Source organism: Leptodactylus fuscus, chromosome 1 (genome assembly GCF_031893055.1).
Source record: "Leptodactylus fuscus isolate aLepFus1 chromosome 1, aLepFus1.hap2, whole genome shotgun sequence".
Lineage (NCBI taxonomy): Eukaryota > Metazoa > Chordata > Amphibia > Anura > Leptodactylidae > Leptodactylus > Leptodactylus fuscus.
Window position 1 is genome coordinate 83,584,679 of NC_134265.1, and position 27,030 is coordinate 83,611,708.

Sequence of the window (27,030 nt, forward strand, 5' to 3'; positions counted from 1 at the left end):
ATTTAGTAAATAATACATATAATAAAAGACATAGAGCTGTCCCTTATAAGGTGGATATGTTATATATAACAATATTAGCATATATCACATAGCTCCGTTAGGTATTACTGGCATATACTCTTAGTAATGTGATACATTTAGAAATAATTCATATCGGACAAAATGTATTCAAAATGTGAATGAGGAGATATCACACATTTATCTAGCTATTAAAGTGCAATAGTAAAGTCTGTCTGTAAATTTATTGTATTATTAAGAGCATATGCCTTTAATGCCTAACAAAGCTATGTGATATATGTTAATATTGTTATATATAACATATCGATATATATTCACCTTCTTCCTCCATATATAACAGACAACTCTATGCAGTGTCGGACAGGGATGTCTAGGGCCCTTTAGTGGAACTGTTTGTAGGACCCACCGCCAGCACCCCTGCAGCTCAGCTGTACCAACACAGCATGGCTACAAGTAATAACAATACCATGCCGCCATATGATGTGCACCACTGCACTACCTAAACCCAACTCTAAACTATGTATGGCAAGTGAACACGTGGCCAATCCAACCCCGGCTCTAAGTCTTTGTTAATTTTTTTTATATTGTATATGTGCTAATAAAAATTCTAGACTAAATATAGACAAGACAAAATATGACAAATCCTATCAAAACAAAGAGGTTTGACAAAATACAAGGCAGGAAAGCCAAAAAAACATTATCGTCTCATCTCTTTATCTTCTTTCCAAATATTCTATATAACAGTCAGGGCATTGGCTTTGGCAGCTCAACAACCACAAGAATGTCCTCTCTGGTCAGTTGTCATCATCTGGTTAGCATCTACAGCTTTTAGCATTAGAGAGCAAATTCAGGTCGTAACATCTAGTTTTTTACCTCAGGAATGAAATGAAGGCGAGATGACATTAATGAAGTGGGGGGTGGGTCTCACATACCTTCTCCTTCTTTTGGACAGAGTTCACAAGGATCTCCCCAGCCCTCTCCTTTGCTGCAGCAACAGATTGCTTTAGTGCTGTTATAGGCTTTGGGCACCGAACATTTACCATTCTCAAATTTGGTAAAACAAAAGCTTTGGCGAGTATCTGAAATAAAAGTTATTCTTGTATTACTGTTCTTAAATTGATCATTCAACAAAATATATTAGAATCTCCATCCTCATGTCTGTTTCATTGAAAATTAGAAGAAAAAAATTCTAAAAACATTTCTATGAGGATATTTTATTCTTGTTTTCTTCTTGAATCACACAATTTCTTTTTCTCAATCTTGGTGAATATTCTTCATGCTGTAATGATTATATTAATATCTTCAGACTAAGGCCGATTGCATGCGACTGGCCGGACGTGAATTAAAGAAATGGGCAACGCACAAGACACTCAAATGTCACCCGTGTGCCTCCCACGCACCAGCCATGCTTTCATGGCCCCTTTGATTAAATGAGTAGGAACCATGGAAGCAAGGACACAAAATAAGGGTCCATTCACACGGAGTAACACGAGGCGTTTTTTGTGCTTATTTTTACGGCCGTAAAAAGACGTTTCCATTGAGTTCTATAGTAAAATACGCCTGTATTTTTATGTCCGTAATTTTACGTCCGTAAAATAACGGACGTAAAATTACGGATGTAAAAATACAGGCGTATTTTACTATAGAACTCAATGGAAACGTCTTTTTACGGCCGTAAAAATAAGCACAAAATGGGGGCATTCACACGGAGTAACGCCCGGGCGTGTATCACAGCCGTACACACCGGCGTTACGGCAGACTGCGGAACACTTCCCATTCACTTCAATGGGAGCGCTCGTAACAGCGGCGTTTACGAGCGCTCCCATTGAAGTGACTGGGAAGTGTTCGGCAGTCTGCTGTAACGCCGGCGTGTACGGCTGTGATACACGCCCGGCGTTACTCCGTGTGAATGCCCCCTAAGCACAATAAACACCTCACGTTACTCCGTGTAAATGGACTTTAAGACAGGAATAAGACCAGTTCTATATTTTGTGGCCTGGACTGTCGGCCCGACACGTCACCATATAATTCACAGTCATGTGTAGGGCCCCATAGAATTGAATGCCACAATCGTCTGCAAAAAGCCTATGCATGTAGTCACCACTAGTAGTAAGAAAATACAGTAAGTATTGTGAGAAGGTGACAGGCAGAATGCTGCAGTCCCGGTATATCTCCCCCAGATTTCTAACTTATGTGTGGTCCAGTGCGAGTCTTGAGTAGGCCTCAGCACAGATCATAGGCTCATTACTGAGCCATAAAAGGCTGCAGAGCCTGCACTTCAGGGCACATCCTGAATGCAAGAGGAAGTGCCTAGGTCTGTCCTAATACATTGAAAGTCTGCTGAGATGGTACTGTGCTCTTTTTGGTTGATTCATGTGGCTGGTCGTAAGCCCAGCGTGTACAGTTAGTCTTTATTGTTAGTTAGTGCTCAGACGAGCAGGATTTTGTTTCATACTGTTTTTGCCTGAAGTCAAGGCTGTATTTTATTTTGCCCATTTTTGCCTGATGTGAAGGTTTATTTATTTTGCTTTTTTTTTTTCCCCCTGTCTCTGGTTGGATCTGCACTATTGCTGCTCATGAGCTAATAATTTGAACTTGAGGTCCTATTTGAATGTAAAGTGGGTGACATAGGAGCATGCTGCATTCCATGTATATCTGTCTATTATTTCCTATAGAAATTTTGAACAGATGCAGTACATACCAAAACATCTTCTCCCATTATCTGACAAAACAAACTCAGGTGGACAAACACATTGAAAGCTTCCTGGAGTGTTTGAGCAGGTTCCAAAAAGGCAAATATTAGGCTCTTCAGTACATTCATCAATGTCTATAAATAGAAACAGAATACATTAAACTCACTGTTGTACCCTTTTAGTAAAAAGTAAAATTATGATGGTAAATATTATGCTAAAAATATTATATATAATACACATGTACAGTATGTTTTAGGAGGGATAACTTACACTCAGAATATAGAGGTAGATTGGAAATATACCAGAGTTCTGGCACAGTTTGCTGAAGAGTAGACTACATGCTTTACATCACATTTATTACCTGTTTTAGGCTGAAGCCCCATGTTGCGTAAAAGCAGCTTTTTTTTTTGTTGCAGATTTTGCTGTGTTTTTTTTTTTAGCCAAACCCAAGAGTTGCTGCAAATGGAATTATATAGGAAGCTCTTATACTGCTCCCTTCTGGCTCAATAAACAACTGCTAAATCTGTGAAACAAGTAGAAAAGCTGTGTGTCCACAACATGGGGCCATAGCCTTAGACACTTTCTGATATTTTCTAAGACTTGACTGAGGACGTGCATTTATTAGAAAATGGCTATGGTTTCCTGAGAAGGGAAATAGGCTTAGGATAGTACATCATATGCCAAAATTTTTGCACATTTTTTTGATGGAAGGTAAGCCAACTAATTTGTGTAAAATTAGTCTAGACAGTCTAAAGATGTGTCACATTTACCAATCAGCATCACACAAACATATCAGCATTGATGAATCTGACACAGTTTAAGGCTAAATTCATGGAAAAAAGTAAAAAAAAATTATGGCATTTTTGCATTCAAGAGCCATCACTAATCCCTCGTGCATTTGAATCTATGGGGATCCATAAAAAATGTCCAGAAATAGTACGTCCTATTTTTTTAGGGTCCATAAGCAGACATGTAATTAGACACATTGAGATTATTGAGAGGAATTAATCTACCCCAGTTTTATGGCATAGATATGTAATCAGGTGGTGCATCTTTGGCGCAAGGCTGTTTCTTGCGCCAAAGATACATCATATTCCCTCTTCTGGGACTCACTTGCCACTTTCTGTGAATGTTGTGAGTTATACAAGAATTATGAAACTTCTTGATACACAGAAAATCTGGAATTCATATCATACACACACTCATATATATATACAGCATATATATATATATATATATATATATATATATATATATATATACACACACACACACACACACACACACACACACACACTGCTATGACCTTGTTGCGTGTATCAGTGTATTTCTACAAAATCAATGGTGCATTGTGGTGTCTGACACTTTTCATCATTCATACAAGTTGGCTTCTTTTTGAATAGTTTCACATTGAAACTCTACTTTACTTTTCCCATTTTCCATATTTTTGCTGAAATGATGTCATAAAGGGATCTAAAACATCTGGTAAAAATACAGCAACCATTTTCTTTAACATTTCTAACCTGATTAAGATGTAGTATAGGAAATGCATTATAGGAAACTCATCTTACCATAAGTTCTAGATATTTGATAACTACAGGCCAGGTAAACATGGAATTCACTCAATACAAAATTTACTAGAGTTGCATCAAAATTGTATATAAGAAAAAAGCAAGAAGTGACAAAAAGATGATTTTAAAGCTTTGACCATCTATGTGTAACCGGAGAGCTACAATTTATGTCAACAATTTATGCCCGTGGTGAGCTCCAGGCTGGAGAATAACTCCCATCCCATATATGAGACCATGACAGCACGCCGGACGCTGCGTTTTTCCTTCTTATGCTGGCCATGCTGAACGCTTTTTAAATTTTGCAATGGATGTTTCCCTACTTTAAAATGGAAAAATAAAGGCTGAGTTTTATTTAAACTTGAAAAATGTGTGCTGGATGGTGACTTCAAGAAAGTGCATGACAGCACTGGGCAGGACTGTCAGTGACCGACTGCTTCACCTGAAGTGTGAGAAGGAGCGCTATCGGAAGTCTTTCCTCTCCGCTGTGGTTAGGCTGTACAACCAACACTGGGCTAAGTGTACATGACTCCATATAGAGTACTGAAAGATCCTGTGATATCCCTCCTACTATCGTCTTTCCTTTATTTTTTATCTGTACCTACTGTCACTGTAAGGGCTTGTTCACATCTGCGCCCTGGACTCCGTTCTGCAGGTTTCCGTTTCCTGCACAAAACAGGGAGGGATACGGAAACCTGTCGGCATCTTTCAAACCCATTCATTTGAATGGGTTTGAAAAGTATCCGTCCGTGAGCGCCGGTGAGCATTTTATGCTCTCCGCGGCGAAACCGTTTTTTTTAACCGGACTCAGAGTCGGACATGCAGTACTCTGTGTCCGGTTTTAAAAAAAAAACGGTTTCGCCACGGAGAGCATAAAACGCTCACCGGCGCTCACAGCCGGATTCGGCATGACAGGTTTCCGTCTTCTGTCTGCAGAAGACAGAAACCTCAGAATGGAGACCAGAAACCTCAGAACATATGTGCTATATGTAAGGTATCCAGTGATTTATAGGTAATTCACTGAAAGTGCTATAGGACAGTTATTAAACCTTTCTTGGCTTATAGGTTATAGATTACTCTATATGTACAGTGTGATAGAAGTATAAACTATATTAACAGCTTCTATTAATGTCTACTCTGCAGACATGTGATGACTTCTCAGAGATGAAAGATCTGAGACTTTGTACAATTCTGAATAACATACAGACACAGCTAATAATGGCCTACCATGTGTTTGCCAAGCATTACAGTTCTGTAGACACTGACATTAAGTAGACTGTCTGCTTTCTGACATGTGCAGAAACAATTATCTAAAAAAAATGCTAAAGTGTCCGTTTCTATTTGTGAGAGGTTTTAATTGCTGGGGCTTTGTATTTGATGTTAGCCCTGATGTGTAATGTTATATCTTGTTTTATTTCATTTGTCAATGGACATTTAACAGACAGTGATGTGGTGAAAGACATGTTTATTGTCCTGTGCACGGCATGGGAAGAATAAAACAGATATTGTCATTGCTTGCCAGCTGCTGTTCAAATCCCAGAATGCTTTACTGCAGCCAAGATGCACATGGAGATACACCTGGAGATGTATGGAGATGCACAACAAACCCCTAGTACATAGCACATAAACATGGTGAAAGGTATATAGTACTGTACATAATTATATATACACCTATTAGTTTAACCCTATAAGGGTGCATTCACACTGAGTAAACGCTAGCTTATTCTGAACGTAAAACACGTTCAGAATAAGCGGCGTCTAAAGCAGCTCCATTCATTTCTATGGGAGTGGGGATACGAGCGCTCCCCATAGAAATGAATGGTCTGCTTCTTTCACTCCGTGCAGTCCCATTGAAGTGAATGGGGAGTGCCGGCGTGTACGCTCCGGCATGAGCAGAGCTTGCCGTATACGCCGGCACTCCCCATTCACTTCAATGGGACTGCACGGAGTGAAAGAAGCAGCCCATTCATTTCTATGGGGAGCGCTCGTATCCCCGCTCCCATAGAAATGAATGGAGCTGCTTTAGACGCCGCTTATTCTGAACGTGTTTTACGTTCAGAATAAGCTAGCGTTTACTCAGTGTGAATGCACCCTAAGGCTGCATTCACACAGAGTAACGCCAGGCGTCACTTGTGTGTAATTTATGTGTCTTTTACGGCCGTCATAAAACGTTTACATAGAGTTCTATAGGAAAAGACGGCCGTCTTTTCCCATAGAACTCTATGTAAACGTTTTATGACGGCCGTAAAAGACACACAAATTACACACAAGTGACGCCTGACGTTACTCTGTGTGAATGCAGCCTAAGTGCTTAACAGGAATTAATACAAAATGGAGGTGAAATTTTCAAATTTGAATTTATTTTACTAATATTTTCGTTTAGCCCTAGAATTTGCACATTCACAAGGGGTTAAAGGAGAAAACGCATCGCACAATTTGTTAGGCAAGTTCTCCCGACTACCATAGTACCCCACTTGTGGGTGTAAACTAATATATGGACGCACAGCGAGAAGCAGAAGGGAAGGCGCGCCGAGGAGCTTTTAGAGGGCAGATCCGGCTGTGATCAGTTTTAGGAGCCATGTCGCATTTACAAAGCCCTTGAGGAGTCAAAACAGTGGAAACCTCTAGAAAGTGACCCCATTTTGAAAACCGCAACCCTCAAAGAATTTATCAAGTGATATAGTGAGCATTAGTAACCCAGAAGTGAATGCGTAAGTTGTGCGGAGTAAATTGGGTACACCAAATTCAATTCTATTTTCCCACTAGCTCCTATGACACGGATGGGGAAGAGGAGCATTCTGGGGGATCAGCGCTGGTGTATTCTCTCTCATAAGCTCTAAATATGGGGTGTCCCCTGAAAACGCTCGCACAGCTTACACATTTCCTTCTAGTCGCAGCCACTTATGTCCTAATGATTTGGCGACTTTTGGGGTTTTTGTCTTCACATTGTACAAGGTAGATTTTTATCTTCTGGCAATGTGGCCATATGAGGGCTTGGTGTTTGCGGTATTAGATGTGCTTTTCAATGCCACCATTTTGGGGCCTGTAACTTATTGACTACATTTTATTAACTCTTTCTGGGTGGGATGTAAAAGGAAACATCAATTCTGGCATTGCTTTTTAGCATTTATTTTTTTTCGCGTGCAGTATACAGCATAAGTAACATGTTACCTTTATTCTGCGGGTCGCTACGGTTACGGCGATACCTCATTTATATTATTTTTTAATGCGTTGCTATTTGTGCAGAATAAAATTCAATTCAGGGAAAAAAATCAATTATTTTTGCATCGCCATCTTCTGAAAGCCATAACATTTTTATTTTTCACTAGACAGAGCTGGTTGAGGGCTTATTTTTTGCAGGATGACCTTTTATTGGTACCATTTTGGTTTTCATCTGACCATTTGATTACTTTTTATTGGACATTTTGTAAGGGAAAGATGGTGAATAATCATTATTTTGTGCGGTTTTCTACGGGTTTTTTTTTACGGACGCGGCGATACCAAATATATAATGTTTTTTTCTATTTTTCTTTATTTTACATAATAAAACATTTTTATGGGGAAAATGGGATTTTTGGGGCTTTATTTATTTCTATTTTATTTTAAACTTACTTAAACTTTTTTATTTTTACTTTTTTCCAACTTTTTTTTTCTGTCCCCATGGGGGATTGAAGCAGTGATCGGCTGATCACCGCTTCACTACATATACACTGCAATACACGTGTTACACGTGTATTGCATTGTATAGGAAGCTGTCAGCCTGTGTAGACGCACAGGCTGACAGCTTCCTTTTTAGGCAGGATCAACCAGGTACGTGAAGGGGGTAAGTGATGGGGCAGACCCGGGGTCACTGATCAGACCCCGGGCTGCCCCCTACGAACACCGGCACCCCCCGAAACCGGCGCGGGGGGTGCCGATCGGCACCATTTTAGAACGAAACCCCGGAGGTGCCGGCATATCAGGGGTTAACACCCGCGATCGGACCCGGTTCCGACCGCGGGTGTTACGGAGCATTGCCAGCCGTGTATTACGGCTGTCACCCGCAGTGCATGGTGCGCACACAGTTTCTGTGTGCGCACCATGCATCCGCAGTAATAGTACTGCGGTTTGCGGGAAGCCCTTCCCGTCAGCGCCATACTATTACGGCGAATGTCGGGAAGGGGTTAAAGGAGTTTTGTAGAACTAAAATATTGATAGGTCATAAATATTAGATCAGCAGGAGCCTGACATCCACATCCAGGGGCGTAACTTGAGGGGGTGAGAGGGTGCAGTCGCACTGGGCCCAGGAGTCTTAGGGGACTCATAATACTGGCATCAGTATTGAGTCCCCTAAATATTGAGTATTCCATATGGCCCATAAGCCAAGGAGACCCATAGATTACCCTAACCATACTAAGGTTCATTAAACTTCCTAGCACTCGTGACATCACTATCAAGAATTCACTGTAGGGATGAGGTAGAGGGCCCGGTCCAAAGACTGTACCCAGGCCCAGACCAAGACTTTAGTTATGCCACTGCCCACACCCCCCACAGATCAATTGATGAAACTGGCAGCCATGGCCCAGTGAGTGCTGCTTCTGCTTCACAGGCCATGTAAAGTCACACAGTTTGTTTGCTCCTCAGTCCCATTCAAATGAATAGGTCAGAACTGCAATACCAAACACAGGCACTATGCAATGTACAACATTGTGTTTGGCAAATAGCAAAAAGACCGTAGCGCTTGTCTAAAAACTTCATACAATAGGACATAATGGTGCCAGGTGCTGGACACCCACCTATCTGATATTGGTGATCTATTCTGAACATAGGACATCAATATTTAGTTCCAGAAATCATCTTTAATACATTTCCAGGGACAATAACAAGGAAAAGAAACAATGCTGCGCTCTGAGACAATGCTCCAAAATTATAATCTTAACCTGCTATCCATTCATCTTTAAAAAGGAAAGAATTTTGCAGCCACGAAAAATAAAACTGAAAAAAATTCTAAATGAACTGAACAAAATAAACCCAGTGAGCACTAGCTTGATATACAGACATACACAAGTGTCTACTTATGGTTCAATTTCTCATGAATCCAATTCAATACAATATGACATGGTGCTAACAGAGCCGTTGAAAACTGCAATTTACAACACAAATTATGAATAACCACTAGTCCGGGCATTATGTGACCAAGATTCAGTTTGGGTCCAACAAGTTTGGTACGAATTGAAGCTTAAAATGGCTAAAAATATAGTGTACAACAATGTCAGAACTCTTAGAAACATGTATGTCTATGGAAAAACAGATGGTAGTGGATACAAACTCAAAGTGTAACCATACACTGCGCTAACACTCACTTTTATGCATTTTAACATTTAAAACATTCCAAAAAGTAAAAGGTGCTTGCCTGTAGTTTTTTACATACACATGGTAGTTGTACTACAAAAAGCAATAGTTTTATCCCAAAATTAGCCCCTTTTAGTGACTTGTAAGTGCTACAGGCTTGTTGATATTTGGGAAACAAATTTGTGCCCAGATGAAAAGTGAAGAATTGGATTTTCAAAAATAAATAAAATCCACAAAAATGATTCCTCTATTGGAGCAGACGTGAATTTAAAAATGTTTTTTTTTATTTTATTTATTTTTAGGCCAACAATGTGGCAAGCAACAGTGGAAGTAGAATGTGGACCAGGTAGTGAAACAGGCTGCAGGTCATGTCTGGCTGAGCGGTAGCAGTGGTGGTAACTGTGGAAGCATATGTGGAATAATGTGATGGATAGAGATGAGCGAACACTAAAATGTTCGAGGTTCGAAATTCGATTCGAACAGCCGCTCAATGTTCGTGTGTTCGAACGGGTTTCGAACCCCATTATAGTCTATGGGGAACAGATACTCGTTAAGGGGGAAACCCAAATCCGTGTCTGGAGGGTCACCAAGTCCACTATGACACCCCAGGAAATTATGCCAACACCTCTGGAATGACACTGGGACAGCAGGGGAAGCATGTCTGGGGGCATCTAACACACCAAAGACCCTCTATTACCCCAACATCACAGCCTAACAACTACACACTTTACACACTCAATACCACCTCTCTGACAGTAGGAAAACACCTTGAAACATGTGTATTTGGCACTTGCAGTGAGGAGAGCTTGTCACCAGCAGTGAATTTGGCCCTTGTAGTAAGTTGAGGTTGGCACCAACATTTGTTTTGAAAATCAGGGTGGATTGAGCCTCTAACCAGCAGAGTTTGGGCAAATTCATGGTGGAGGGAGCCTCTAAAAACCCCAGTTTGGACCAATTCATGGTGGAGGGAGCCTCTAAAAACCCCAGTTTGGACCAATTCATGGTGGAGGGAGCCTCTAAACAGCCCAGTTTGGGCAAATTCATGGTGGAGGGAGCCTCTAAACAGCCCAGTTTGGGCAAATTCATGATGGAGGGAGCCTCTAAAAACCCCAGTTTGGACCAATTCATGGTGGAGGGAGCCTCTAAAAACCCCAGTATGGACCAATTCATGGTGGAGGGAGCCTCTAAAAACCCCAGTTTGGGCAAATTCATGGTGGAGGGAGCCTCTAAAAACCCCAGTTTGGACCAATTCATGGTGGAGGGAGCCTCTAAAAACCCCAGTTTGGACCAATTCATGGTGGAGGGAGCCTCTAAAAACCCCAGTTTGGGCAAATTCATGGTGGAGGGAGCCTCTAACCAGCCCAGTTTGGACCAATTCATGGTGGAGGGAGCCTCTAAAAACCCCAGTTTGGACCAATTCATGGTGGAGGGAGCCTCTAAACAGCCCAGTTTGGACCAATTCATGGTGGAGGGAGCCTCTAAAAACCCCAGTTTGGACCAATTCATGGTGGAGGGAGCCTCTAAACAGCCCAGTTTGGACCAATGGTGGAGGGAGCCTCTAACCAGCAGAGTTGTGGGAAAGCAGGGTGGAGGGAGCCTCTAACCAGCAGAGTTGTGGGAAAGCAGGGTGGAGGGAGCCTCTAACCAGCAGAGTTGGTGGAAATCAGGGTGGAGGGAGCCTCTAACCAGCAGAGTTGGGGGAAATCAGGGTGGAGGGAGCCTAGTATTAGCAGAATTGTGCAACGCTTATGGTGGATGAGTATGAGGATGCGGAGGAATTGGAGAGGTTGAGTACAGACATGGAGTTTCATGTTGGGGTGCTTTACACAGGTGGGCACAAAAATGAAGGCTCTATCCAGTGGTGGTTCATTTTTATCAAAGTGAGCCGGTCGGCACTCTCAGCTGACAGACGGGTGCGCTTGTAAGTGATGATACCACCGGCTGCACTGAACACCCTCTCAGATAGGACGCTGGCGGCAGGACAGGACAGCACCTCCAAGGCATATGGGGCAAGTTCAAGCCACAGGTCCAACTTTGACACCCAATACGTGTAGGGCGCAGAGGGGTCAGAGAGGACAGGGCTGTGGTCGGAAAGGTATTCCCGCAACATGCGCCTATACTTCTCACGCCTGGTGACACTAGGACCCTCCGTGGCGGCACTTTGGCGAGGGGGTGCCATCAAGGTGTCCCAGACCTTAGACAGTGTGCCCCTCGTTTGTGTGGACCGGTGAGAACTTGGTTGCCTACTGGAGGAACTGCCCTCCCTGCCGCCAACGTCACATGCTGGAAACATCTCCATCATATTCTGCACCAATTGCCTGTGGCAAGCATTGATGCGATTGGCCCTCCCCTCTACCGGAATAAAAGACGAGATGTTGTTTTTATACCGGGGGTCAAGGATAGCAAAGATCCAGTACTGGTTGTCCTCCATGATTTTGACAATACGCTTGTCGGTTGTAAAGCACCCCAACATGAACTCAGCCATGTCTGCCACAGTGTTAGTTGGCATGACTCCTCTGGCCCCACCGGAAAGTTCAATCTCCATTTCCTCCTCATCCTCCATGTCTACCCATCCGCGCTGCAACAATGGGACGATTCGAAGTTGCCCGGAAGCCTCCTGTATCACCATCACATCATCGGACAACTCTTCTTCCTCCTCCTCCTCCTCCTCCATTAAACGCAGTGAAGCGGACAGATGTGTGGACCTACTCTCCAGCTGTGATGGATCGGATGCTATCCCTAACTCCTCTGTGTGATCTGAGTTATCCCTGATGTCAATCAGGGATTCTCTCAGAACACACAAGAGCGGGATTGTAAGGCTCACCATCGCATCCTCAGAGCTCACCCTCCTTGTGGACTCCTCAAAGACCCGTAGGATGTCACAAAGGTCTCTCATCCATGGCCACTCATGGATGTGAAACTGAGGCAGCTGACTTTGTGGCACCCTAGGGTTTTGTAGCTGGTATTCCATCAAAGGTCTCTGCTGCTCAACCACTCTATTCAACATCTGAAACGTTGAGTTCCAGCATGTGGGGACGACGCACAAAAGCCGGTGTTGTGGCACATGCAGGCGTTGCTGGAGAGATTTTAAGCTAGCAGCGGCTACTGTCGACTTGCGAAAGTGGGCGCACATGCGCCGCACTTTCACCAGTAGCTCTGGAACATTGGGGTAGCTCTTTAGGAAACGTTGCACCACTAGGTTGAAGACGTGGGCCAGGCATGGAACATGTTGGAGTCCGGCAAGCTCCAGAGATGCTACCAGGTTCCGGCCGTTATCACAAATGACCATGCCTGGGCCCAGGTGCAGCGGCTCAAACCATATTGCCGTCTTATCGAGGAGGGCATCCCTCACCTCGGAGGCAGTGTGCTGTCTGTCCCCCAAGCTGATCAGCTTCAGCACAGCCTGCTGACGTCTACCAACGCCAGTGCTGCAACGTTTCCAACTCGTAGCTGGGGTCAATCTAACAGCGGAGGAGGAGGCGGTGGCGGAGGAGGAGGCGGTGGCGGAGGAGGAGGCGGTAGAGGAGGAGGAGGAGGGGGGTGTTCTTCTCGTGTCCCTGCCAGGAATGTTAGGCGGGGAGACGAGGTACACCGGGCCAGTTTGGGAAGCAGTCCCAGCCTCAACTACATTCACCCAGTGTGCCGTCAGTGAAATGTAGCGTCCCTGTCCGCATGCACTTGTCCACGCGTCGGTGGTCAAGTGGACCTTTGTGCAAAGCGCGGAACTAAGGGCCCGCCTGATGTTGAGTGACACGTGCTGGTGCAAGGCGGGGACGGCACACCGGGAGAAGTAGTGACGGCTAGGGACGGCATAGCGAGGTGCCGCAGTTGCCATCAGGTCCAGGAAGGCGGGAGTTTCAACAAGCCGGAACGCCAACATCTCCTGGGCCAGCAGTTTAGCGATGTTGGCGTTCAAGGCTTGCGCGTGTGGGTGGTTAGCAGTGTATTTCTGCCGCCGCTCCAATGTCTGAGAGATGGTGGGTTGTTGTAAAGAAGCGCCTGATGGTGCCTTTGATGGTGCAGGAGAAGGAGATAAGACAGGAACAGGGGAGGATGAGGGAGAAGTCAACAAAGTGACGGAGGCAGATGAAGTAGTGTCCTGGCTCGTCCTCTGGAGTGCATCGCCAGCACAGTCAGCAGTGGCAGTGGCAGAGGCAGAGGCAGTGGCAGAGGCAGTGGCAGTGGCGTGAACGGCAGGCGGCCTTTGTCCTGCCGTTGCTGCCTGCCACTGATTCCAGTGCTTGGATTCCAAATGACGGCGCATTGAAGTGGTGGACAGGTTGCTCTTCTCAGAGCCCCTAATCAATTTCGAGAGGCAAATTGTGCAGACAACACTATATCTGTCCTCGGCGCATTCCTTGAAAAAACTCCACACCTTCGAGAAACGTGCCCTCGAGGTGGGAGTTTTTCGGGGCTGGGTACGAACTGGAACATCTTGGGAGATTCCGGGTGTGGCCTGGCTTCGCTTAAGCTGCTGACCTCTGCCTCTGCCTCTAGCTACCCTTTTTGGTGCTGCACCTGCCTCAACATCCACACTACTTTCCCCGCTTGACATCCCCCTGTCCAGGTCGGGTCAGTGTCCTCATCATCCACCACTTCCTCTTCCAACTCCTGTCTCATCTCCTCCTCCCGCACAATGCGCAGGTCAACTGGATGCCCTGACGGCAACTGCGTCACATCATCGTCGATGAGGGTGGGTTGCTGGTCATCCACCACCAAATCGAACGGAGATGGAGGAGACTCTAGTGTTTGAGCATCTGGACACAGATGCTCCTCTGTTAGGTTCGTGGAATCGTGACGTGGAGAGGCAGGTTGAGGGACAATGAAAGGAGCGGAGAACAGCTCTGGGGAGCAGGGACAGTTGGGGTTATTGTTCTGTGAAGCTTGGGAATTTTGGGAGGAAGGAGGACAAGACTGTTGGGTAATAGGAGGAGAGGAGGCAGAGTCTGACTGGCTGCTGGACAATGTGCTGTAAGCGTTCTCTGACAGCCATTGCAAGACCTGTTCCTGGTTCTCGGGCCTACTAAGGTTTGTACCCTGCAGTTTAGTTAATGTGGCAAGCAACCCTGGCACTGTGGAGTGGCGCAATGCTTGCTGCCCCACTGGAGTAGGCACGGGACGCCCTGTGGCTTCACTGCTACCTTGCTCCCCAGAACCATTCCCCCGACCTCGCCCACGGCCTCGTCCACGTCCCTTTCCGGGAGCCTTGCGCATTTTGAATTCCCAGTTAGAAATTGGCACTATATACCAGTAGCAAAAATTGTGGGTGCACGTAACCCCAATATATTCTTTGAATTCCCAGTCAGACAATGGCACTATATACCAGTAGCAAAAATTGTGGGTGCACGTAACCCCAATATATTCTTTGAATTACCAGTCAGAAACAGGCACTATATGGCAGTAGCAAGAAATGAGGGTATTTGTAACCCCAATATATTCTTTGAATTCCCAGTCAGACAATGGCACTATATACCAGTAGCAAAAATTGTGGGTGCACGTAACCCCAATATATTCTTTGAATTCCCAGTCAGACAATGGCACTATATACCAGTAGCAAGAAATGAGGGTATTTATAACCCCAATATATTCTTTGAATTACCAGTCAGAAACTGGCACTATATGGCAGTAGCAAGAAATGAGGGTATTTGTAACCCCAATATATTCTTTGAATTCCCAGTCAGACAATGGCACTATATACCAGTAGCAAGAAATGAGGGTATTTGTAACCCCAATATATTCTTTGAATTCCCAGTCAGACAATGGCACTATATACCAGTAGCAAGAAATGAGGGTATTTGTAACCCCAATATATTCTTTGAATTCCCAGTCAGACAATGGCACTATATACCAGTAGCAAGAAATGAGGGTATTTGTAACCCCAATATATTCTTTGAATTCCCAGTCAGACAATGGCACTATATACCAGTAGCAAGAAATGAGGGTATTTGTAACCCCAATATATTCTTTGAATTCCCAGTCAGACAATGGCACTATATACCAGTAGCAAAAATTGTGGGTGCACGTAACCCCAATATATTCTTTGAATTACCAGTCAGAAACTGGCACTATATGGCAGTAGCAAGAAATGAGGGTATTTGTAACCCCAATATATTCTTTGAATTCCCAGTCAGACAATGGCACTATATACCAGTAGCAAGAAATGAGGGTATTTATAACCCCAATATATTCTTTGAATTACCAGTCAGAAACTGGTACTATATGGCAGTAGCAAGAAATGAGGGTATTTGTAACCCCAATATATTCTTTGAATTCCCAGTCAGACAATGGCACTATATACCAGTAGCAAGAAATGAGGGTATTTATAACCCCAATATATTCTTTGAATTACCAGTCAGACAATGGCACTATATACCAGTAGCAAGAAATGAGGGTATTTGTAACCCCAATATATTCTTTGAATTCCCAGTCAGACAATGGCACTATATACCAGTAGCAAGAAATGAGGGTATTTGTAACCGCAATATATTCTTTGAATTCCCAGTCAGACAATGGCACTATATACCAGTAGCAAGAAATGAGGGTATTTGTAACCCCAATATATTCTTTGAATTCCCAGTCAGACAATGGCACTATATACCAGTAGCAAGAAATGAGGGTATTTGTAACCCCAATATATTCTTTGAATTCCCAGTCAGACAATGGCACTATATACCAGTAGCAAATATTGTGGGTGCACGTAACCCCAATATATTCTTTGAATTACCAGTCAGAAACTGGCACTATATGGCAGTAGCAAGAAATGAGGGTATTTGTAACCCCAATATATTCTTTGAATTCCCAGTCAGACAATGGCACTATATACCAGTAGCAAGAAATGAGGGTATTTATAACCCCAATATATTCTTTGAATTACCAGTCAGAAACTGGCACTATATGGCAGTAGCAAGAAATGAGGGTATTTGTAACCCCAATATATTCTTTGAATTCCCAGTCAGACAATGGCACTATATACCAGTAGCAAGAAATGAGGGTATTTGTAACCCCAATATATTCTTTGAATTCCCAGTCAGACAATGGCACTATATACCAGTAGCAAGAAATTAGGGTATTTATAACCCCAATATATTCTTTGAATTCCCAGTCAGACAATGGCACTATATACCAGTAGCAAGAAATGAGGGTATTTATAACCCCAATATATTCTTTGAATTCCCAGTCAGACAATGGCACTATATACCAGTGGCAAGAAATGAGGGTATTTATAACCCCAATATATTCTTTGAATTACCAGTCAGAAACTGGCACTATATGGCAGTAGCAAGAAATGAGGGTATTTGTAACCCCAATATATTCTTTGAATTCCCAGTCAGACAATGGCACTATATACCAGTAGCAAAAATTGTGGGTGCACGTAACCCCAATATATTCTTTGAATTACCAGTCAGAAATTGGCACTATATGGCAGTAGCAAGAAATGAGGGTATTTGTAACCCCAATATATTCTTTGAATTCCCAGTCAGACAATGGCACTATATACCAGTAGCAAGAAATGAGGGTATTTGTAACCCCAATATATTCTTTGAATTCCCAGTCAGACAATGGCACTATATACCAGTAGCAAGAAATGAGGGTATTTGTAACCCCGATATATTCTTTGAATTCCCAGTCAGACAATGGCACTATATACCAGTAGCAAAAATTGTGGGTGCACATAACCCCAATATATTGTTTGAATTACCAGTCAGAAACTGGCACTATATGGCAGTAGCAAGAAATGAGGGTATTTGTAACCCCAATATATTCTTTGAATTCCCAGTCAGACAATGGCACTATATACCAGTAGCAAGAAATGAGGGTATTTATAACCCCAATATATTCTTTGAATTCCCAGTCAGACAATGGCACTATATACCAGTAGCAAGAAATGAGGGTATTTATAACCCCAATATATTCTTTGAATTACCAGTCAGAAACTGGCACTATATGGCAGTAGCAAGAAATGAGAGTATTTGTAACCCCAATATATTCTTTGAATTCCCAGTCAGACAATGGCACTATATACCAGTAGCAAGAAATGAGGGTATTTGTAACCCCAATATATTCTTTGAATTCCCAGTCAGACAATGGCACTATATACCAGTAGCAAAAATTGTGGGTGCATGTAACCCCAATATATTCTTTGAATTACCAGTCAGAAACTGGCACTATATGGCAGTAGCAAGAAATGAGGGTATTTGTAACCCCAATATATTCTTTGAATTCCCAGTCAGACAATGGCACTATATACCAGTAGCAAAAATTGTGGGTGCACGTAACCCCAATATATTCTTTGAATTCCCAGTGAGACAATGGCACTATATACCAGTAGCAAAAATTGTGGGTGCACGTAACCCCAATATATTCTTTGAATTCCCAGTCAGACAATGGCACTATATACCAGTAGCAAAAATAGTGGGTGTATATAGCCCCAATTCTATTGCTAGGGGACTTGCAGGGTATTTCTGAGGTGAAGGTGGGGGGGCACACCGTTGGAACGGGGATTTGGGGTGTATATATGGGGTATACGGAAATACACTGTCAGTGTGTTCCATTCAGGATCCTGGGAAAGCTGGGTTGCGGCGATTGAGCCCGTCAGTGCCACGTTACACTGACAAGCTTCTCCCTGGAATTGAAGTTATATGTAAGCCCAATATATTCTTTGAATTCCCAGTGAGACAATGGCACTATATGGCAGTAGCAAAAATAGTGGGTGTATATAGCCCCAATTCTATTGCTAGGGGACTTGCAGGGTATTTCTGGGGTGAAGGTGGGGGGGCACACCGTTGGAACGGGTATCGGGGGTATATATCGGGTATACGGGAATACACTGTCAGTGTATTCCATTCAGGATCCGCGGAAAGCTGGGTTGCGGCGATTGAGCCCGTCAGTGCCACGTTACACTGACAAGCTTCTCCCTGGAATTTAGCTCTTATAAGAGCTGTTGGTTGTCTTCTCCTTCCTATCCTAGCCTGTCCCTGCCTACCCAGAATCTAAGCCCTAGCTAGCTGGACGGAAACCTCCGTCCCCGGTGAATTGCAAGCTCAGAATGACGCGAAGCTGGGCGTCGCTGTTCTTTTAAATTAGAGGTCACATGTTTTCGGCAGCCAATGGGTTTTGCCTACTTTTTTCAACGTCACCGGTGTCGTAGTTCCTGTCCCACCTACCCTGCGCTGTTATTGGAGCAAAAAAGGCGCCAGGGAAGGTGGGAGGGGAATCGAGTAATGGCGCACTTTACCACGCGGTGTTCGATTCGATTTGAACATGCCGAACAGCCTAATATCCGATCGAACATGAGTTCGATAGAACACTGTTCGCTCATCTCTAGTGATGGACTAAGACTAAATTAGATTTTTGGCAATGAAAGAGTTAACTTTCCTTTTCCTGTATTACTATTGCCATCAGGCTCACACACACCTCACTCCTATCTATGGTTTCTATCACTACTTTGCCTATAATTGAGTAAATCTGACAAAAGTGTGTAATTCTCATTCTCCTAAGATTGTCTAGCTCTATTGCAAGCTTTGCAGAACTCAGTGCTCTGTATCATATAGTGATGAATAAGACATCCATCCCGACTTCCACCATCACTGAAGTGCCTCATGTTCCAGTCTGCACAAACTTATATAGTGTATACAATGTCAGCACTGTAACGTGTCCACCTAGCACTGAGAGAGAGATTTGCTGAGAGGCTATCATAATGTCATAGCAACTAACTAAACATGTGTCCTTTCTGTAGTTTTATTGTGCAGTACATGTGGTCGCGGCAAGTTTAGTTCATCCAAGACATTTATTCGGTTTCAAAAAATTAACAGTTTGGAATATTCTAGTCACACACACCTTGGTTCACCCATCTCTATTAACCACACATAGAGACAAGTATTGTCCTGAATCTCTATCTCCTGACAGTGTATATATGTGGACTTGTCCAATCAAGAGGAAAGGTGGTGGTGGTGGTGGTGGTGGTGGGGGGGAACGCATCTATACGTCTATGCTGTGACTTCACTAACATAAAACAATGATCACTAAATATCAACAGATGACTTGCTTACTATTTGCCATAATAAAAGTGAACATCAAGAAGCTCGTAAAAACTAAGATCAAGGTTTCTTCATAAACGAGTTTGCCTTTTTCTAGTGTTTTTGTGTCCTTGAACATGCCAAAATAAAGTTATGGGATTGTAACTGATAAAAATATCAGATGTTCTTTGTGGACATGTAAACTTCATTACCGTTCCCAGAGATCTCACTGTATAACAAGACAAATATATTGCAGGCAATATAAAGACGCTCCAAAATACACAGCAGTCACATCCAGAGAGCTCTCTCTAAGGTAAGATTTTATTACATAGACTTACCTATGCAGTTATCACCTTGGACTGCATACCCCACAGGACAAATACATCTGAAGGAGCCTTCCAAGTTCTGGCAGGTTCCAGGAGCACATGATCCAGGGTAAGCAACGCACTCGTTGATGTCTTTAAAACAGTGAACACATCATTATAAGTAATGTACTGTAAAATCTATTCCATTATTTGCTCCATGTGCATAGTTTCAGAAGCAAATGGATGTATTGATTACCATACTAATGCAATGACATAAAAAACACTCCAATATTCACATAGATGTATACGATTTACATAATGCTTGCCACATCCTGTAAGGGGCAATTTTCCCAATATTGTACAATTTTGTATTGTGACCGACTACAACTACTCCCATCATCTTCACACTCCTCCACCATGTTGCTGAATATGATAAACTCTTAATGTATGAATCCATACTGCACGAATGCTTTCCTATTCTCCTCTTCTTGGGAACCAATTTATCTAATTTTAGATTAAATCCCCATCAAAAACTAAATTGAACCGTTCAGTGAAAGAGAAAAAAAAGGATACTTAATTTCAGCCTATAATTGTAGCTAAATATCTCCCACAAATTTGCAATTATGCCTCTGTAATACGGGGGTTACTCAATATTACAACACTATACCTACATATATCCCCTACAGATGATGACTACAAAAATAACCACAAGAAAAATTAAGTAAATGATAATATATTAGATGAAATCCAAAACCCAAGCAGATCCAATAAAATAAATGAAAAAAATTACAATGAATGAAGGCAGTTCATGGCTTGTACCACTCAAGCACCAAAGCTGAGACTGTACTTAATATTAGTCACTATTCGAAACTTATGGTCGGAAAAGTATATAACTAACACCATATGTTTAAAGTATGCAAGGTCCAAAAGAAAGACTATATCATTATTAATGACAGAAGAAAAATGCATGGACACATAGATCTGAGCTAATAATGCTGGAATGGAAGTCACAACCTTCAACATACAGCTCCAGGGGAATACACGTAGGTAATGTAAAAACTTAACTTCTTTTGTGCATACAGTGTAAAAGCACTGTAATTGGAATTTATTATTAAAGGGATTCTATCATTGGGAAAACTCATTTTTAACTAAGCATATATTTGCATAGCTTTTAGAAAGGCTATTCCACACATACCTTTTATTTGTTAATTCTCTCAGCCGTTTTTGAATTAGCCCGCTTTTATTCATATGCTAATTAGCCAGCAAGGTGCACCGGAAGTCTCAGTGAGCACTATGTCGTGTGTGTACACAGGGGGAGGTGAGAACAGGGAAGGCTGATGAGTCATCATCATTATCAGCAGCAGCAGCCTCCCTGCTCTCACCTCCCCCTGTGAACACACAGCAGACAGTGCTCACTGAGACCTCCAGTGTACCTTGCTGTCTAATTAGCATATCAATAAAAGCGGGCTAATTTAAAAATGGCTGAGAGGATTAGCAAATAAAAGGTATGTCTGGAATAGCCTTTCTAAAGGCTATGTAAATATATGCTTAGTTAAAATGAGTCTTCTCAATGATAGAATCCCTGTAAAGGGGTTGTCCAGGAAAACATTTTTTTTATATTAGGTGAAAAAAAACATACTTACCTGTCCCTGGTGCCCCAATGTCTCTCAGCATGGTCTGGTCCTGCTGATCCAGTGTTCTCTTCAGTGGTCATGTGTAGGAAGGATTTCTGCCAGAAGAAAACATTGCAGCAGCAGAACTGGACTGCGGTAGGAGACATCGGAGCACCATCCTGGACAACCCTGGACAACCCTTTTAATATTAGTGGCTATATTAGTAGCAATGTGTATCCAATTTTTTATATATGGAAAATTGATTAAATGAAACAGCCTGAAATAACAATGTTTGAATCATAAACCATAATCATAACTAAGCGTTGTAATGATGTGACAATTACATACTGGGTGTTCCGAGTTCTACAGTATTATAGTATATGTCTGTTGCAGATTCCATTCAAAATTAGTGGAGAGAAAAGTCCTGCAAGGAGGACTTTTCTCTCTGCTGGTTTCAGTATAAAACCGGCGGAAACCCAACAGACCCCATTATAGTTTATGAAGTTCACAGGTTTCTATGTGTAACCACTTTTTATCAGGACAAGGTGATGGAGACCCGAGAACTAGTGTGAACCTAGCATTAGCTGATAAATATACAATAAATAGAAAATATAAAAAAATCCCTTGACTTACCAATACAGTTCTTGCCATCAACAGTGAGTTCATAACCTTCATTACACAAACAGATGAAGGAGCCAATATTATTAAGGCAACCACCATTTCTGCACACCTGACCAGGGAAGGAGCTGCATTCATCAATATCTGTGAGTGAAAAGGAAATTGATAGCATTTGTTATTATGGGCATTTCTATGAATAACTTTATATCAGAATCCTGTAACGGATTACCTAAGGCAGATCCAAAGGTTTCATTATAATTGATCCCGCCATGGTCTATCACTGTTATCTAGTTATGTCACTTTTACTAAACCATGAATTATTGTTAACTGTATTAGTTAAGCTTTCTAACATGATCATTCTTTTCCTGGTGTTCTTCTTTAAGAGATCATCCCCACTCCATTTTGTTGTGTATATACAGTGTAATGTTGAATGGAGGCCTTACATGTTAAACTAATGTCGGATACATTTGCTGATGTTGGTGAGACCCGCCAACCATCTCCTATGTATAAGGTGTTTGTTATATGGTTGGACTACAAATACAGGGCATAATGGAATTTAACATAGCCAAATCATTGTTTATAAAGGAGATCAGTCACTTCCAGAGGTCACTGACATAGAATGTAAACTAAAAAAACAAAAAAACAGTACCGCGCAACACCTAGCGCATTATCCTTTGAAAGTAATTACACACATAACAAAGGAGCTAGTAGAATAATCACCTTTCAGGTGAATAGATACACCTTATGATAATAGGGCTTAAACAGCAGCAGGAATCAGCGTGCCAGCACGTCACAGAATAAAAATAACAAAGACCATCCAATCCACAGTATTTCAAAATGGAAAGAAAAGTTCAGATCCGCGCTTACCCTCACACCAGTAGTTTATTCAGCTTTACATATACACAACGCGTTTCGGGACGCAGTTCGTCCCTTTATCAAGTGTCCGTTTCTGTCATAAAAACATTAGTGGTATACATTCCTTTTTATACACCCAAATACCGGAAGTGATACCTCTTCCATCGCTTCCGGTGATATAATCCATACACTCATTGACTACTCATAATAATTACGTCACTAGTGTACAACTTAACGTTGTACCCTACCTTTACCGGCAGCCCCACACGGATCTTCCAAAATATCTTGTATGTGGGGATATAGTCCGGAATTCGCGCGTACCCGCGCTATTGAATCCGCAGTGGAACACATATGCGTTCCACCAGACCGGAACTGCACCTCGCATGTATGCCGGGAATGGATAATACCTATCCGGCCTATTTTACTAACGTAAGATGGAACGCTCAGATCTTTCCATGTGTTCCACCTACCGCACATGCGCAGAAAGAACAAGGCTAGATCAGTGTAAATAGGTAATAACAGAGAGACAATTCAAAAAATTAATTATGCTGACAATTCACAGGTATGTTACCTATATATATATATATATATATATATATATATATATATATATATATATATATTTCGTATCTAATTGTACATGTTAATTTATTTTGCATTAGATTTTATTAGGAATTTATATGTATTAATTTTTTATATAGTTCTAGTTTAACATTAATGAATATGAATGTTAGTATTGATGATTGATTATTATTTGAGGCAATCATTATAATCAAGGAAGATATTGTATTGACAGCATAATTAATTTTTTGAATTGCATATGCGTTCCACTGCGGATTCAATAGCGCGGGTACGCGCGAATCCCGGACTATATCCCCACATACAAGATATTTTGGAAGATCCGTGTGGGGCTGCCGGTAAAGGTAGGGTACAACGTTAAGTTGTACACTAGTGACGTAATTATTATGAGTAGTCAATGAGTGTATGGATTATATCACCGGAAGCGATGGAAGAGGTATCACTTCCGGTATTTGGGTGTATAAAAAGGAATGTATACCACTAATGTTTTTATGACAGAAACGGACACTTGATAAAGGGACGAACTGCGTCCCGAAACGCGTTGTGTATATGTAAAGCTGAATAAACTACTGGTGTGAGGGTAAGCGCGGATCTGAACTTTTCTTTCCATCTTGAAATACTGTGGATTGGATGGTCTTTGTTATTTTTATAGAATGTAAACTAATCATCTTCTTTTGCATAAATGTTGCCTTTTGACTACAGAGTTACAGTGTATTTTAGCACAATGCTCTAACAATGTTGTTTATATTGGATTGATGATATTTTCTCTAAAAATCCTAGCAACACTTGCAATTACGATAATGCACTTTGATTTATGTTTCTCTTACAAGCATATCGGTTGCTAACTTTAGCCACATGAAAATCCATCAGGACGCCATTAACGCCATTCAGACACATTGGTGTATTAAATAACTTACCCATGCAGTCATTATTATGAGTAAGCTCGAATCCAGGATAGCAGAGACAGTTATATGATCCCACTGTGTTTTTACAAGTTCCGTTTCCACATGGCTGACGTTCGCATTCATCAATATCTGCCAAAGAGATACACATGAAACAGGAGGAAACATTCTTCTGCTGTGGTTAAAGTCAGTTTCTTGACAGCTGGATATTTTTTACTAAATCCTGGTTGGCTAACATGAAAGAAGTCGTAGCCTAAGAATTATCAGCTCTCTACAACTTGTCTACTGCTACTAGACTGCCATAGGGTGCACTTAAAAAGTCTATAGTCACAAACACACTCACTTATAAAACATGCATGTCAATATGCTGTAACTTATATTCGATAGACCCATAAATATTAATAAAAAAGTAAATAGAGTTATACCCATGCACATTGTCCAATCTGAAGAGGCCTTGAAACCATTGTTGCATTTGCAGCGATAGCTACCCAGCGTATCCTCGCATGTGCCATGACTACAAACATTGGGAATTTCCAAGCATTCATTACGATCTGCAAAATGGATGTACATCAAAAACACATGTTACAAAATAATGTGATACTCCAACGACCCTCTGGGTCACATGAGCTAATGGAAACATACGTTATTAATGGTGACTTTCCCGGTATTGCTCCCTACAAGAGCTGCACGATGTCACGAGCTATAGCCTGCGATTAGTTATGGCAGTTTGGAAATTTTGGACAGATTTTTTGCATACCTATATACAGTGAATAGCCACTTTACAGTCTAGTACTGATTTATCCACTAGTATCGGAATACCTAGGGTATTCCAGGAAAACTTTCAACCAAACACCATTGCCCTATATTCACATGATAGGACTGTACACTGACTGTTCATCAGAAAGATGTTTAGGACCAAAGGATCATCTTTCGCTCGATGCTTTTCCTTGATCATATCACGTTCAGTATACTCTCAACAACTATTGCGAGAAAATCTCAAAAGGTTGTCAGTTTTTGTAATACTGTAATACTGTTTTTGTAATACTGGCCCCATCTAGTCTAGTACCTAATGCCTTCTCACTGCGTAGCGCGCCGCTCCTTTAGACACGTATACACGTGTCCGAGCGCGGCGCTTCAAAACAGAGCCCATTGATTTCAATGGGTGCTGATTAGAGATGAGCGAACACTGTTCGGATCAGCCGATCCGAACAGCACGCTCCCATAAAAATGAATGGAAGCACCTGGCACGTACACTTTGCCGGCGGCCGGTCGCCGTGCCAGGTGCTTCCATTAATTTCTATGGAAGCGTACTGTTCGGAACGGCTGATCCGAACAGTGTTCGCTCATCTCTAGTGCCGATATACGCATGCTACCCATTGAAATCAATAGGTAAAAAAGCCTCCGATTGATTTCAATGGGTAGCATGCGTATATCGGCATCCATTGAAATCAATGGTCTCTGTTTTGAAGCGCCGCGCTCGGACATGTGTATACGTGTCTAAAGGAGCGGCGCGCTACGCCATGTGAAGGCACCCTAAGACCATGCCTAGTTCAGAGTTGCTCAAATTGCTCATTTTTTATGGAAACACAGCATTTTTAGCTGCTGTACAAAACACAGTGGAAAGAAACACTGCATTTTACATTAGCAACATAGTATATGAGATTCTGGCTACTCCCATCTACACACTGTGGAAAAAAAGAGCTGCTTTTTAAAAAAAAAAACACCACCATTTTTGAAAACTGCATCAAGTTAATTATTGGTGCAGGACTGGAAGCTTTTTCCCTATATATTTAACAGGAGAAGAAAGTGTGCACAGAAAAATGTATCAGCTTTGTTTGTAGCCTCATTTCGCTACATTGCGCCTTAATCTTAGGATGTGGAAATGCAGCATTTTAGTTGCTGCAGAAAAAAAATGCTGCATTTTACGGTACCAATGACGTGAATATGATTCTGTGCAATCTCCTCCACACATTGCAAGAAAAAAACACGCTGCCGATGCACTACATTTTTTAAAACAAACCGCAGAGTATAATAAGTGGAAGGTTCAGAAACAAAATAAACACTTATTATATATACTGACCTTTGTTTACCTATTCTGGGCCCCTTTGTGGCATCTGGTATTCCCTCTGGGTCATCTTCCAACCTCCTAGGTGAACTCATGGGCCCCTGGTAGTGGCTGAGGCCTGTGATTGAGCCTTAGTGGTCTCTCAGGGCCCATGATATCACCTAGGAGGCTGGAAGAGGACTACAAGTGAGTGCCAGAAACCGCTAGGAAGCCCAGGAAAGGTGGGTGTAAGTATTTGCTATGTTTCTGCACCTTCATTGGATTTCCATTTATTATACTCTGGTGGCTAAAGAGATTCCAGAGTATCATATTGTTTCTTGGATAGCAAAATCCAAAAGTTTCAGGTTCGGGGCAAATCCAAAACGTCTGAAAAATCCAGGTTGAATCCAGTTATTTCAAAACGGGTTCATCTCTATTCAGGACGTATGTGATATCACTGCTTCATTCAAACATTCCTAACTGGGGTT

General features: G+C 42.2%; 1 protein-coding gene across 1 annotated transcript in view; it reads right to left on the minus strand.

The window, feature by feature from the left end:
- Positions 1-27,030, minus strand: part of FBN2 (fibrillin 2) — a 213,084-nt gene that overhangs the window by 25,433 nt on the left and 160,621 nt on the right. The window contains exons 45-50 of the mRNA XM_075272282.1: positions 24,924-25,049; positions 24,514-24,630; positions 22,178-22,306; positions 19,965-20,084; positions 2,720-2,845; positions 951-1,097 (exon numbers count right to left, since the gene is read on the minus strand). Of these exons, the coding sequence (XP_075128383.1) occupies positions 951-1,097; positions 2,720-2,845; positions 19,965-20,084; positions 22,178-22,306; positions 24,514-24,630; positions 24,924-25,049 (765 nt within the window). The remainder of the gene's footprint in view (positions 1-950; positions 1,098-2,719; positions 2,846-19,964; positions 20,085-22,177; positions 22,307-24,513; positions 24,631-24,923; positions 25,050-27,030) is intronic.